Genomic DNA, 13,931 nt, shown 5'->3' with positions numbered 1-13,931 from the left:
CTGGTAGAGGGTGAGATGGATGAGAAGCACCCAAAGGAGACATATTTTGAAGTGTAAACTCTGAATCACCAGATCATCTGATTTTTCAAGAGGAAATCAGAAACACAGAAATCATTCATTTTTTTGTACTAGTCTTAGGGCTTGAACTCTTAACCCAGGTGCTATCACTGAACATTTGTGCTCAACGCTATCATTCTACCACTTGTCATAGGTCTACTTCCAGTTTTTGGTGGTTAATTAGAGATATGAATCTCACAGACTTTCCTCCCTGGGCTGGACTCAAACCATGATCCTCAGATCTTAGCCTCTTGAGTAGCTAGGATTACAGGCATGAGCCACCAGTGTCTAGTTGAAATCGTTTGTTTTGAAATCTTCAAAATTAATTCCAGATTTTTTTTCCTAACCGTATTATGAGTGCCAAGCCCAAGACTAGACTCAGCTGCTAATTTAGCATCTTAGTCCTAATTATCTTTGTTGTTTCTTTAATTTAAAAGGAATATTTGAATAACAATCTTATACTTAAAATCAAACTAGGCAAAAGGGTATGGGATTGTGATTCATTCAGAAGACTCCACAATAAACAGCAAAATGCTAGACTACATTGAAGGTGTGATTCCAATGGTAGACCACCAGCCATGATTGAAAAAGCTGAATGAGAGAGCTCGGACTCTGAGTTAAGTCCTAGTATCTCACACACACACACACACACACACACACACACACACACACACACACACACACACACTGCAAAGCTAGATTTCCCATAGACATTCTAACTCCACCGTCATAAATGAATCCTTACCCAAACTCTGCCCACCTCATTCCTTGAGGTATAATTCCCTTCCCTCCCTCTCCTCCCTTCCTTCCTTCCTTCCTTCTCTCCTTCCTGCTTTCTTGCTTGCTTTCTTGCTTGCTTATTTGCTTGCTTTTTTCTTTCTTTCTTTTCTTTCTTTCTGTCAGTCCTAGGGCTTGAACTCAAGGCCTGGGCACTGTCCCTTAGTTTTTGTGCTTAAAGCTAATGCTCTACCACTTTGAGCCACAACACCACTCCCAGTTTTCAGGTGGTTAATTGGAGTTCAGAGTTTCACAAACTTTCCTGGCTTTGAATCACTATCCTCATATCAGCCTCCCGAGTAGCTAAGAAGTACAGGTATGAGCCATCAATGCCTAGCTAATTCCTCTTTCTTAAATCATTCTTTACTGTCTTCCTACTCTTTGTAGCTTTTTCAGAGAGACGTTTATTTTAAAAAAGAAAGAAAACAGAAGCCAGTAAGTTTCTTTCTGAATCCAAATTTTAATGTATCTCCTCTTGCGTTATTCTGCTGATGAGGTCTATGCTAGCCAGACTCTCTCAAGCCCATTCTCGTCCTGATCTCAGGCCTGCTGAAGTTTGCAGATGACCTTAACATGGGAGGTTCCAGAACACAGACCATCTCCCTTGGCCAAGGCCAAGGTCCGATTGCTGCCAAAATGATCGACTCTGCCATCAAAGATGGGACCTGGGTAGTCTTACAAAATTGCCATCTGGCTACTAGCTGGATGCCTGCCCTGGAGAAGATCTGTGAGGAGGTAATTATCCCTGAGAACACCAGTGCCAGATTCAGGTGAGAGACTTCCCATTGCCCATCTGTCTCTTGTACCTAGCTTCAAGCAGCAGATAATATGTTGGTGTTTGGGAATATAAGGATCGCAAGACACAGTCCTGCCACTAACAAGTTTTAGATGAGCAAAAAACATGTTGTAGATGAATAATGTTGACACTGGGTCATAACGAACAAAAAGGATGGGGCCAGAAAAGGAAGTAGAAAGGGAAGGTGTGGATGTCTGATAACTACCTTGGATAGGTAGAGGTATATTCCAACAGAAAGGAGCAACCTAGAGCTTGAACTCAGGGTCTGGACACTGTCCCTGAGCTTTTTTGCTCAAGGATAGCACTCTACCACTTGAGCCACAGTTCCACTTCTGGCTTTTTGGTAGTTAATTAGAGATATGAGTCCTACAGATTTTCCTGCCTTGGCTGGCTTTGAACCACAATCTTCAGATCTTAGCTTCCTGAATGACTAGGATTATAGGCATGAACCACTCTGGCATCAGGCTAGGAACAGCATTTTTCAAAGCAATGAGTGAATACCATGAAGTTAACCTGTGACTCTGAGATGTTTGTTGTAAGCTGTTAGTCATATTTTTATATACACAATATAGTATAAGCAGGACTGAAACTCTATGGAGTAAATCTTTCAAACAGTTAACAGTTTAACAAAATGAAATGAGATTGTAATTGGGGGAGAGGGGAGCTAGTGAGAGGAGAGTGGATGAATGGAAAAGGGAACCGGGGACAAATACAGTCACATGTATACTCCATGTACACATGGGATAAAGAAAGGTGGAAATGGGATGTGAGTCTAGAGGAGGAAATAGTTGGTATGGGGGAAGAAAGGGTGACTGGTCAAGAAGTCCTGGACACTTAGATGGACATGTTAAATTGTAGACACCTGTAAAATCTTTTAAAGTTCAGAAAAAAAAGGCAGGCAGGCAGGCAGGCAGGCAGGAAGGAAGGAAGGAAGGGAAGGAGGATGGTAGGGAGGGAGGGAGGGAGGGAGAAGGAAAGAGGTAAGAAAAAGGAAAGGAAGGAAGGAAGGGAAGAAAGAGAAAGAAAAAAAGAAAAGAAGCAAGTTGTTAGGGGAAGTGACAGCAGACATGTCTAGGAACGAAAATTACACGTCAATAGTGGTATCTAGGAAGCATTTATTCCTCATCCTGTATTCCTTGGGCTACTTTGGGTCTTTTAACTTAAATGTTAGGAATTATCTTATTCTAGACCAGCCAATAAGGTGGGTTAGTGAATAAGAACCACCTGTTGAAAATCTCTGCTATCTTAACAAGCAACAAAAAATAGGATGGCATAGTGTATATGTCATTAATAAATTAATAAAAAGCCTAGAATATAGTATGTCAAACTATTAACCTTTAGGTAGAAATTTTTTATTGATTGATTTTTTTGTTGGTTATGGGGCTTGAACTCTGGGCCTGGGTGCTGTCCCTTAGCTCTTCAGCTCAAGGCTAGTGCAATACCACTTTGAGCCACAACACCACTTCCAATTTTCTGGTGGTTAATTGAAGATAAGAGTCTCACTGACTTTTCTGCCCAGGCTGGCTTTGAACTGCCATCCTTAGAGCTCAGCTTCCTGAGAAGCTAGGATTACAGATGGGAGCCACCAGCACCTGGCTGTAGGTAGAAATTTTTGTAGACTTTTATTTTTCTAAACATATGCATCATACACCATCTAATTTTGTTACATTTTTTAAAGAAGAACTTGGCTAGGCTCCAGTGGCTCACACCTGATAACTACTCTGGAGACATATCTGAGGATCAAGGGTTGAAATCAGCCTGCGTAAGAAAGTCCATGGAATTCTTGTCTTCAATTAACCACCAAAAAGCCAGAAGTAGAGCTGTGGCTCAAGTGATAGAGCACTGATAGAGCACTAGCCTTGAGAGAAAAAAAAAAAAAAACCTCAGGGAGAGTGCCTGGGCCCTGAGTTTAATAACTCAGTACTGGCACCTAAAAGAAAGAAAGAGAGGAAGAGAGGAAGAGGAAGACAGAAAGAATCTATCCATATTCTCAAAGTCCAGTTTATATAGCTTTTGGTACTAGGTATTAGACTTAGAACCTTATGCATGCTAGACATGAGCTTTACCACTTAGATATATCCACAGCCCCTTTTGTAATAGTTTATTTTGACACAGGATCTCAGTGAGTTGAGCAGACTGGCCTTGAACTTGCAATCTTTCTTCCTCAGGCTCCCTAATAGCTGGGATTACAGACATGTGCCATCATGCCTACACTCATGGCCCATTTTAAATACATTTCCTACTTAATAGGTGTCAACTTATTCTATCTTCAAATGGTCCTAATAGTACATGGTCCTAATACAGTCATGTTGTTTTTGTTGCAAATACTGAACTCTGAGTTCAGAGTGGTGAGTGCAGCCATAGGCAAGATAGGAGGAACATAGCCATGTTCCAATAAAATTATTTATGAAAAAAATAGGTGATAAACTAGGCTCTGGTGTCTCACACCTGTAATCCTAGCTACTCAGGAGGCTGAGATCTGAGGATTTTGGTTCAAAGCCAGCCCAAGTAGAAAAGTCTGTGAGAATATTATCTCCAATTAAACATCAAAAAGAAGCGAGTAGTGGAGCTGTGGTTCAAATGATAGAGCACCAGACTTGAGCAACAAAATTAAGGAACAGGGCCTAGTACCTGAGTTCAAGTCCCAGCACTGGTGCACACACACACACACACACACACACACACACACACACACACACACACACACACACAGACACCAGGAAGAAAGAAAGAAAGAAGAAAGAAGGAAAGTGATTAAGTTGATGAGCTATATTTCTCTCTTGACCATCATCTGTCCTTTTTAATCTCTGATGTTTTCCAGGCTCCCTCCAATACATTAGGATCTTTTCTCCCTTGGACCCCATCGCCCATTATTTCTGCTTCCCTGTGACAAATAAATAGGACTTTTGTGTCCAATTTAACGCTTACTGCTTGCTTGGCCCCCATTTTTCCCCTACCAAGAAGGCTGTGAGGATCTGGAGGGTAGAAATCATGCTTTACTCACTCCAGTTACTCTTAACAATGTTAAGAAATTCTGACGAGGCCCCAGGAAGGAGCTTAAGAGCAGGGCCTTTGGAATAAGAGAATCTCAAGTTCACCAGTGGTTTGTCCTTGATAAACCAACCTGACCTCTCCATTGCCTTTGTTTCCCCACTGGTAAAGTGTGCAGAGAGGTGAATCCATCCTTCTAGGGTGGTTATAAAGATTCAAGGAAATGAAAGGACTTGTATTGACAATTTAGGATGGGTTGGAATCTAATAGTATTTAATAGTTGCTATTGTTATTGTTCATTGATCTTGATTTAAAATATAATTTATCATATTGTTCTTCAAGACTCTGGCTCACCAGCTATCCATCAGAGAAGTTTCCAGTCAGCATTCTTCAGAATGGGATCAAAATGACCAATGAACCCCCCAAAGGGCTTCGGGCTAACCTTTTGCGCTCCTATCTCAATGACCCCATCTCAGATTCGGTGTTCTTTCAAAGCTGCTCAAAGCCAGTGATGTGGCAGAAGCTGTTGTTTGGCCTTTGCTTCTTCCATGCCATTGTTCAGGAGAGGAGGAACTTTGGACCTCTAGGTGAGCCATGGCAATGTGTATGGGTTGCCTGGGAGGAAAAGCATCACAGAGATGCGTGTGTGTTTACAGGCATGTGTTCAGATTTCCACTCAGGTGGGGTGTCCAGGAAAATATAGTACATGCTCTATGCAATATTGAAGATTTACTTATACTAAATGTGATATTAAATTTCACTCACTGTTGTATATTTTTATTTGCTAAATCTGGTCACCCTATAACCCAGACAATGTCAAAGTCAAGGAAAGAAGTGATATTCCAAACTCTACCTAGTGAAGTCTGGAGGCTCTTCACTTTGCAATGTGTTTCCTATCTTAGGGACAATGACTATTCTTCAAGGAACTGTCACCAAGTGGCTTAAAATTTCTTAATAACCCAGGCACTGGTGGCTAATACTTGCAACCCTAGCTATTCAGGAGGCTGATCTGAGGATTGCAGTTCAGAGCTAGCCTGAGCAAAAAAAGTCACTGAGACTCTTATCTCCAATTAACCACCAAAATCTGGAAGTGGAGCTGTGGCTCAAGTGGTAGACCATTAGCCTTGAACACAGAAGCTCAGGGACAGTGCTTAGGCCCTGAGTTTGAACTCCAGAAAAGGCGCAATAAAATAAAAATTTTAAGTATCACTTTTTACATATGAATAACAATGAAAGAAACATACCTGGGAAATAGATCTGCCATGAGTTCAATCTCATTAGGACAAATGATCAAATTGTTAAATACAATTTCTATGTCATCATGGCGTTAGATTATGATTCTCTCACCTATGGGCTGCCTTCGATTAGGTTGAAAGGCTGTACAGAGGCTTAGTGACAGGGTATTCTTAGTAGTTCTTTTAGGTTAGATAAATAGAAAAATTGTCCTCATGATGAAATTTTTTTCCCCAGTCCTGGGGCTTGAACTCAGGCCTGGGCACTGTCTCTGAGCTTCTTTTGCTCAAGTCTAGCATTCTACCACTTGAGCCACAGTGCCACTTCTGCCTTTTTCTGTTTATGTGGTACTGAGGAATTGAACTCAGGGCTTCATGCATGCAAGGCAAGTACTCTACCACTAAGCCACAATCCCAGCCCTGATGAATCCTTTTGAGTCTCTACTTCTTTTCCTTCTATCTTCATACTCTCAATAGCCCCTATTAGCTCCACAGATCATAAAACTTCCACAAGGTGAAGGGAGAACCATCCCTCTACATCTACATTTCATGTATCTTATGTTCCTCAAAGTGCCAGACCTCCAGCAACCCAAGCAGCAGTTTGGCTCAGAACCAGTTGCCCTCTTGGGTCTTGTTTTTCAGCACATGCACTTTGTTTTTTTTTCTTTTTTTGTTTTATATATATATATTAATTTTTTATTGTAAAGATACTATACAGAGGGTTACAGTTACATGAGCAAGGTAATGAGTACACTTCCTATTGAGCATTGTTACCCCCTCCATTGTTTTCCCCCTACCATCCCTTCCCTCCCTACCTTCCCCGAGGTTTTTTTTTTTAATTGTGATTAAGTGATTACATAATTTCCCAGATTTCACAGTATTGTGGAATAATGATGCTCATTTAAAGTCACAAGCTCATTCTAACTTTCCTGGAGCAAATTGTCTATCACGGTCTATAACATATAACGGTGTACACATATACACCATACATGTGATCAGCAGCATGGGGATATTTAGTAGTGGTTCGACCAGATGAGTGGAAGTTCTTTGTTTCTTTTTTTTTTTATTGTAAAGATACTATACAGAGGGTTACAGTTACACGAGTGAGGTAATGAGTACACTTCCTCTTGAACATTGTTACCCCCTCCATTGTTTTCCCCCTACCATCCCTTCCCTCCCTACCTTCCCCGAGGTTTTTTTTTTGATTGTGATTAAGTGATTACATAATTTCCGGAATTTCACAGTATTGTGGAATAATGATGCTCATTTAAAGTCACAAGTTCATTCTAACTTTCCTGGAGCAAATTGTCTATCACAGTCTATAACATATAACGGTGTTCACATGTTATACACCATACATGCGATCAGCAGCATGGGGATATTTAGTAGTGGTTCAACCAGATGAGTGGGAGTTCTTTGTTTCTTAAGTCCTGTTAATTTTGTCATATCACCTAACATTTTGGATTTAACATCCACTTATCAGGGAGACCATGTACCGTTTGTCTCTTTGCTCTTGGCTTAACTCGCTCAACATGATTCCTTCTAGCTCCATCCATTTCTCTGCAAATGCCATTATATTTTGTCATTTCTAATGGCTGCATAATATTCCATTGTGTATAGATACCACAATTTTTGGATCCATTCATCTGCGGTGGGGCATCTGGGTTGTTTCCATATCCTAGCTATTGTGAACAGTACTGCAATAAACATGGAGGTGCAAGCACATGCATTTTGTTAGGTTTAATTTTTCATCTGAATGTGATTGCTTAGGAGGAAATCACACTCCTTTGTTAAACGAAGGGGCCCACCATATTCTTCTGTCTTACACCAGGCCTAGGGCAGCACCAAAGGGAAATGCAAGTGGCAGTTTCTTTCAGACTGGCCTTAAGTTTTTCCACAAATGTAAGGAGGGAAATGATCAAAAGCAGCTTTTTTTTTTTTGTTGCCCGATCCTAGCTTCTGCTCTTTGGCTGTACTTTGTTATTTTTGGAGCTCTGTGCCTTACCACAGTCTTCTAGCCAGGCTAAATAATTCTCATTCCACAAATCTCAGGATGTTAACATCTTCCTTAACAAATGGGGGGACCCACAAGGAAATTGATTTTAGAATGGATGTTTTCCTCAGGCAGAATGGCTCCCAGGTTGGCAATAAATGTCAAGGCTAATAGGTGGCCCCATTGCTGGATCTTTGGAAGACTGAAAGAGGCTCTTGATCCATAATAGCACTTAACTTCATCAGCTCAATCTCTCAAGTGAAAATTAAGAGCTCTTAGCACAAAAGCCTCTAATTCTTCTCTGCTTCTTGCAGGTTGGAATATTCCTTATGAATTTAATGAATCGGATCTCAGGATTAGCATGCGACAGATCCAGATGTTTCTCAATGATTACAAAGAGGTGCCATTTGAAGCTCTGACCTATCTGACAGGTAAATACTTGATGGAGAGTACTATTTTTTACTTTGCTCTTTTTCTCCTGTCTCTATTCACTTTTTTTTTTTTTTCCGGTTGGTCATGGGGATTGAACTTTGGGCCTGGGCACTGTCCCTCAGCTCTTCAGCTCAAGGCTAGTGCTCTGCCACTTGAGCCACAGCGCCACTTCCAGCTTTTCTATTTATGTGGTGCTGAGGAATTGAACCCAGGGCCTCATGCATGTGAGGCAAGCACTCTACCACTGAGCCACCTTCCTAGCTGGTCTCTATTCACTTAAAAAAAAATCACTCCTTCATTCAGTCAGCAAACATTAAATGCTGGATATTGCAAAGCATTAAAAACAGAGTCAAGGGCTGGGAAGGTGGCTCAGTGGTAGAGCGCTTGCCTTGCATGCCTGAGGCCCTGGGTTCAATTCCTCAGCACCACATAAGCAAAAAGAAAAAAGCCGGTAGTGGCACTGTGGCTCAAGTGGTAGAGTGCTAGTCTTGAGCTGAAGAGCTGAGGGACAGCACCCAGGCCCAGAGTTCAGGCCCCACAACCGGACCCAAAAAATAAAAATAAAAACAGAGTCAAGATATATTCCCTAGAAGCTGGGTGCTGGTGGCTCATGCCTGCAATCCTAACTACTTAGAAGGTTGAAATTTGAGGATCAAGGTTTGAAGCCAATCCTGTCAGGAAAGTCTGTGACACTCTTTCTCTAATTAACCACCAAAAAACTATAAGTAGAGCTGGGGTTTAAGTGGTAGATTGCTAGCCTTGAGCCAAAGAGCTCAGGGACAGCACCCAGGTCCTGAGTTCAAATCCTAGCATACACACACACACACACACACACACACACACACACAAACACACACACACACACACACACACACACCACAAAGATATATTCCTTACAGTCAAGGTTTACAAATGAAAGAAGTAAATAAAGTGGGGAGTAGGGGAAAAGGAGGGGGAAGTGAAGAGAAGCATCTCAGCAAGAGGGATCCTTAGTTGTGTGTGTGTGTGTGTGTGTGTTTGTGTGTGTGTGTGTTTGTCTGAGACAGGGACTTGAACTGATATCTGACGCTTTCACTCATTGGCTGATGCTTTAACACTGGAGCCATGCCTCCAGCTGCATGACTCTTTTTTATTAAAGCAGTTTATCAGCAACTTGTTATTTGTCACTCAGTATATATACTAGTACATAATGCGGAAGAATGTAGATGTACAAAACTTGATGCTTCCCTCAAGGAATACATGTATCTCAGAGACTGGATGTGAAATAGAGAGGAGCTATATGAATGAAATTCAATGGCCAAGGATCAAAAGTGGAAGGTGAAAAGAAAAGGACTTCTACAAGATCACCCATAATTCCCTCTTCAAGTGCAGATATTAAGGATTCTTTCTCCATTGCCAAAATAACAAACACTTCATGCACATAATTGATGCATTGAATCTTCAAAACTATCTAATGGACTCCATGTTAGTAAACTCATTTTAAAGCCAAAGAGACTGAGGCTTTAGAGTAGTGATTTTGAACAATGGGAACATTTTACTGATTTTTTAAAAATTTTAAGTAGTCATACAAAGGGGCTTCAATTCAACAAGTCAGTTAATGAGTACTATGTATCTTTCTTTTTATTGGGTGGAGGGGTCCGGTCCTGAGGCCTGAACTCTGGGCCTAGGCGCTGTCCCTCAGCTCTTCAGCTCAAAGCTAGCGCTCTACCACTTGAGCCACAGTGCCACTTCCGGCTTTTTTTCTTTTTGCTTATGTGGTGCTGAGGAATCGAACCCAGGGCCTCAGGCATGCAAGGCAAGCGCTCTTCCACTGAGCCACCTTCCCAGCCCGAGTACTATGTATCTTGATCAATGTTACCCCTTCCATCACTCTCCATCTCCCCCAACACCACCCATCACCTTAACTTATATGATTCCATTTTCACATATGTACATTGACTGCAGTGACTATATTTTCCAGCCTTTCTTCTCTTAATTCTTCTGAAGTTTTGAACTCCCATGGAATATTTGGTAATGTTTAGTGATGTTTTAAGTTTTTATAGCAAGTATATATGTGAGGTGCTACTGGAATCTAATGGGTAGAGGCCAGAGATGTTGCTACATATTCTTTTTGTTGTTTTGTTTTGTTTTTGGTGCTTGAAATGGGGCTTGAACTCAGGGCTTGGACACTGTCCCTTAGCTTTTTTGCCCAAGGATGATGCTCTACCACTTGAGCCACAGCTCTACTTCTGATTTTTTTTTTTGCTGATTAATTAGACTTAAGAATCTAATAGAGGGCTGGGAAGGTGGCTCAGTGGTAGAGTGTTTGCCTTGCATGCATGAGGCCCTGGGTTCGATTCCTCAGCACCACATAAGCAAAAAGCTGGAAGTGGTGCTGTGGCTCAAGTGGTAGAGCGCTAGCCTTGAGCTGAAGAGCTGAGGGACAGCGCCCAGGCCCAGAGTTCAGGCCCCACGACCGGACCCCCCCCAAAAAAAATACATAGGGGGGAGGCTCGGAAGGGATGGGAAGGGGAAACAAAGGAGGAGGCTGCAATGCTTGATGGGAAATGTACTCATTATCTTGCCCATATAATTGTAACCCCTCTGTACAGTATTTTCACAATAAAAAAAAAATCTAATACTGAAAAAAAAGAATCTAATAGACTTTTCTACCTAAGCTTAAACTTTTGATTAAGGCTTAAAACTTTGATCCTCAGATCTCAGTCTTCTGAGTAGCCACTGGGACCTAATGTACTAACCATTCGATAATGCACAGGAGAGACTCGTATAACACAGAACTATTCCATCTGCTATGTTAATATGTTCCAAGGTTGAGAGACCTATATTATCTGTAGAAGAACACATTGACTTTAACCCAGTATATTGTTTCTTAAAACAAAACTCTTAGTGAACCACACAGCACAAGTTCAGTCAATCTTAGTCTAGTGAAAAAGAATTTTTTACAGAAGTGGTCATGTTCCCATCATTCCATGTCAGGCAGATGCCTTTTCCAGGGCTCCTCTGTTTGTTTGTTTGCTTGTTTGTTTGTTTACTTATTGTGCTGGTATTGGAGCTTGAAGTCAGGGTCTGAGCACTGACCATTAGTTTTTTTTACTAATGGCTGAGCCATAGCTCCACTTCCAACCCTTTGTTGGCTAATAGAAAGTAAGAGTCTTATGGGTTTTTATGCCTGAATTGACTTCAAACCACAGTCCTCAGATCTCCACTTCCTGATTAGCTGGGATTATAGGCATGAGCTACCAATGCGCAGCTCTAAGCTTCTCTATATATCATAGAAGAAGTACAGAGTTAGCAGGGCACCGGTGGCTCACACCTGTAATCTTAGCTGCTGCTCAAGAGGCTGAGATCTGAAGATTGTGGTTCAAAGCCAACCTGGGCAGGAAAGTCTATGATAGTCTTATCTCCAATTAACCACCAGAAAACTGGAAGTGGTGCTGTGGCTCAAGTGGTAGAGTCCTAGCCTTCAACTGAAGAGCTGAGGGACAGCACCTAGGCCCAAAGTTCCAGCCCTACGACTGACAAAAAAAAAAAAAAAAAAAGTACAGAGTTGTCCTGTGTAGAGGATAGATTTAGGGTCCAACAACCTTCCTCATCTGTGCCAGCCATCTTGAATATAGCCCCTACTAAACTGTGTCAGAAAGGAATAAGCTATGTAGCCTGAGGTGGTAATCTCCAAATCTCAAGGATGAAAGATTTCAATGGTTCATTTCTTGTCAAATCAATATGTCCAGTGAGAATAAACAGAGGTCTCTTCTCACTATGAGAATCATTCAAGGGCTGGGATATAGCTCAGTGGCAAAGCACTTGCCTAGCAAGTGCAATGTCAAAAGAGAAAAGACCAAAAAAAAAGTTAAAAGAAAACATGAATCAATCAGGCACACAGGAAAGACCTCACCAACTTTTATTACTACAATCTTAACTTGGGTGGTCACTGTAAAGGGATAATACTGGAGGCTATTGTACCATCAATTAATTATGCAAGCATGTGTTACTTGGTCCTTCCCTATTCCAAGAGGTCCAGAGGAGGGTAACCTTTCTGTGGCCTGGAAGATTGGATAAACTAGATATAAGTGACCATTAGCATTCTCTCCCAATACTAACCTAAGAAACAGATCTCATTTACAGCCAAGTTATGAAATCAGATATCCAAAATCATTCTTTGTCTAGTACCCAGCCCTGTAACAAGGACAACAGAAAACTTAGAAAAAAATCTAAAATATATCCTGGTCCCTCTAGAAACTTGTGCTTTTGCTACAAAAAGCAAACCTGTATATAGCTATAAAGAAATGAACTAGCCAGGTGCTAGCTACTCAGAAAGCTGAGATATGAGGCTCAAGATTCAAAGATAGAAAAGTCCAAGGGAGGGCTGGGAAGGTGGCTCAGTGGTAGAGCTCTTGCCTTGCATGCCTGAGGTCCTGGGTTCGATTCCTCAGCACCACATAAGCAAAAAGAAAAAAGCCGGAAGTGGCGCTGTGGCTCAAGTGGTAGAGCGCTAGCCTTGAGCTGAAGAGCTGAGGGACAGCGCCCAGGCCCAGAGTTTGGGCCCCATGACCGGACCCCCCCCCCCCCCAAAAAAAAAGAAAAGTCCAAGGGACACTTATCTTCAGTTAATTAGCAAAATGCTGGACTGGAAGGTGTGGTTCAAGTAGTAGAGTATCAGTTGTTAGTGAAAAAGCTAACAACTGACTCACAGCTTCTAGGTTCATGCCTGCAATCCCAGCTACTCAGGGGCTGAGACCCTGAAAATTGTGGTTTGAAGCCAGCCTAGGCAGAAAAAAGTCCATGAGACTTTTAACTCCAATTAAATACCAAAAAGTTGAAAGTGCCACTTGAGTGAAAAAGCTAAAGGACAGCTCAGGCTGAGTTCAAACCCCCAAAAGATAAATAAGAAAACCTTCCTCCATAAGCCTAAACCCTGGAGCTGGTGAAGGTATCTCCTATTGGAAGAAATGAGGAGGAGGAGGGGTGTGACCTGGTACCTTGATTCTAGATTCTAGATGTCCTCTAGCACTACCACATTAACTTGGGTGTGGCAGGAAGGACCATTCTCTTTAATACTATAGTTTAAATGCTGTCACAAACCTCCTTACATCTAAAACAGTGTTCTAAGCTATGCTAAAGGCTTAGAGACTCTGGAGAGGGATGCAGAGATGCAGATAAGCTGACTCAGGATGAAGCTGCTCCTGTAGGTCTCATATTTCTCAGGATGAGCTTCCTCTAAGTCTCTTAACTCTCCTTTTACAACCCCCCTAGGGGCTCCCCTCTTAGATACTGACACCTTCCAAGTCAGGACCCAAAGACCCTCAGGCTTCTTGCTCCCCAACTTTTTTTTTTTGGCTTCTTTTTCCTGTCTGTAGAACTGCCTTTACAAAAAAGGAATAACTTGAGTTGAGTTTACCCTTTAGTGTACTCTAGTGTGTATATATGTACACACACACACACACACACACACACACACACACCTGCCTCCTTACAGAACTAGTATGTTGTTGCCAATTACCAAATGGCAGGTGGCCCACACCTGCTATAGAATCTGGACCAGCTAGAAAATGCATCATGTGTTGGTGAATTACACTGATGTTCCATCCCTAGAATTACTTTAATTCTTTTTTTTTGTTTGTTTGTTTTTTTGGGGGGGGTCCGGTCGTGGGGC

At 41.8% G+C, this 13,931-nt stretch overlaps 1 protein-coding gene across 1 annotated transcript in view; it reads left to right on the top strand.

The window, feature by feature from the left end:
- The window catches only part of Dnah3 (dynein axonemal heavy chain 3), a 197,007-nt gene that overhangs the window by 167,661 nt on the left and 15,415 nt on the right, over nt 1-13,931 (top strand). The window contains exons 53-55 of the mRNA XM_042689859.1: nt 1,379-1,604; nt 4,964-5,208; nt 8,161-8,277. Coding sequence (XP_042545793.1) covers nt 1,379-1,604; nt 4,964-5,208; nt 8,161-8,277 — 588 coding nt within the window. The remainder of the gene's footprint in view (nt 1-1,378; nt 1,605-4,963; nt 5,209-8,160; nt 8,278-13,931) is intronic.

The sequence above is a fragment of the Dipodomys spectabilis genome, unplaced genomic scaffold (genome assembly GCF_019054845.1).
Source record: "Dipodomys spectabilis isolate Male_0828 unplaced genomic scaffold, ASM1905484v1 ptg000127l, whole genome shotgun sequence".
NCBI classification, from domain to species: Eukaryota; Metazoa; Chordata; class Mammalia; order Rodentia; family Heteromyidae; genus Dipodomys; species Dipodomys spectabilis.
Note: the sequence above shows the minus strand (reverse complement) of the source record. Positions and strands in the feature narration are given on the sequence as shown.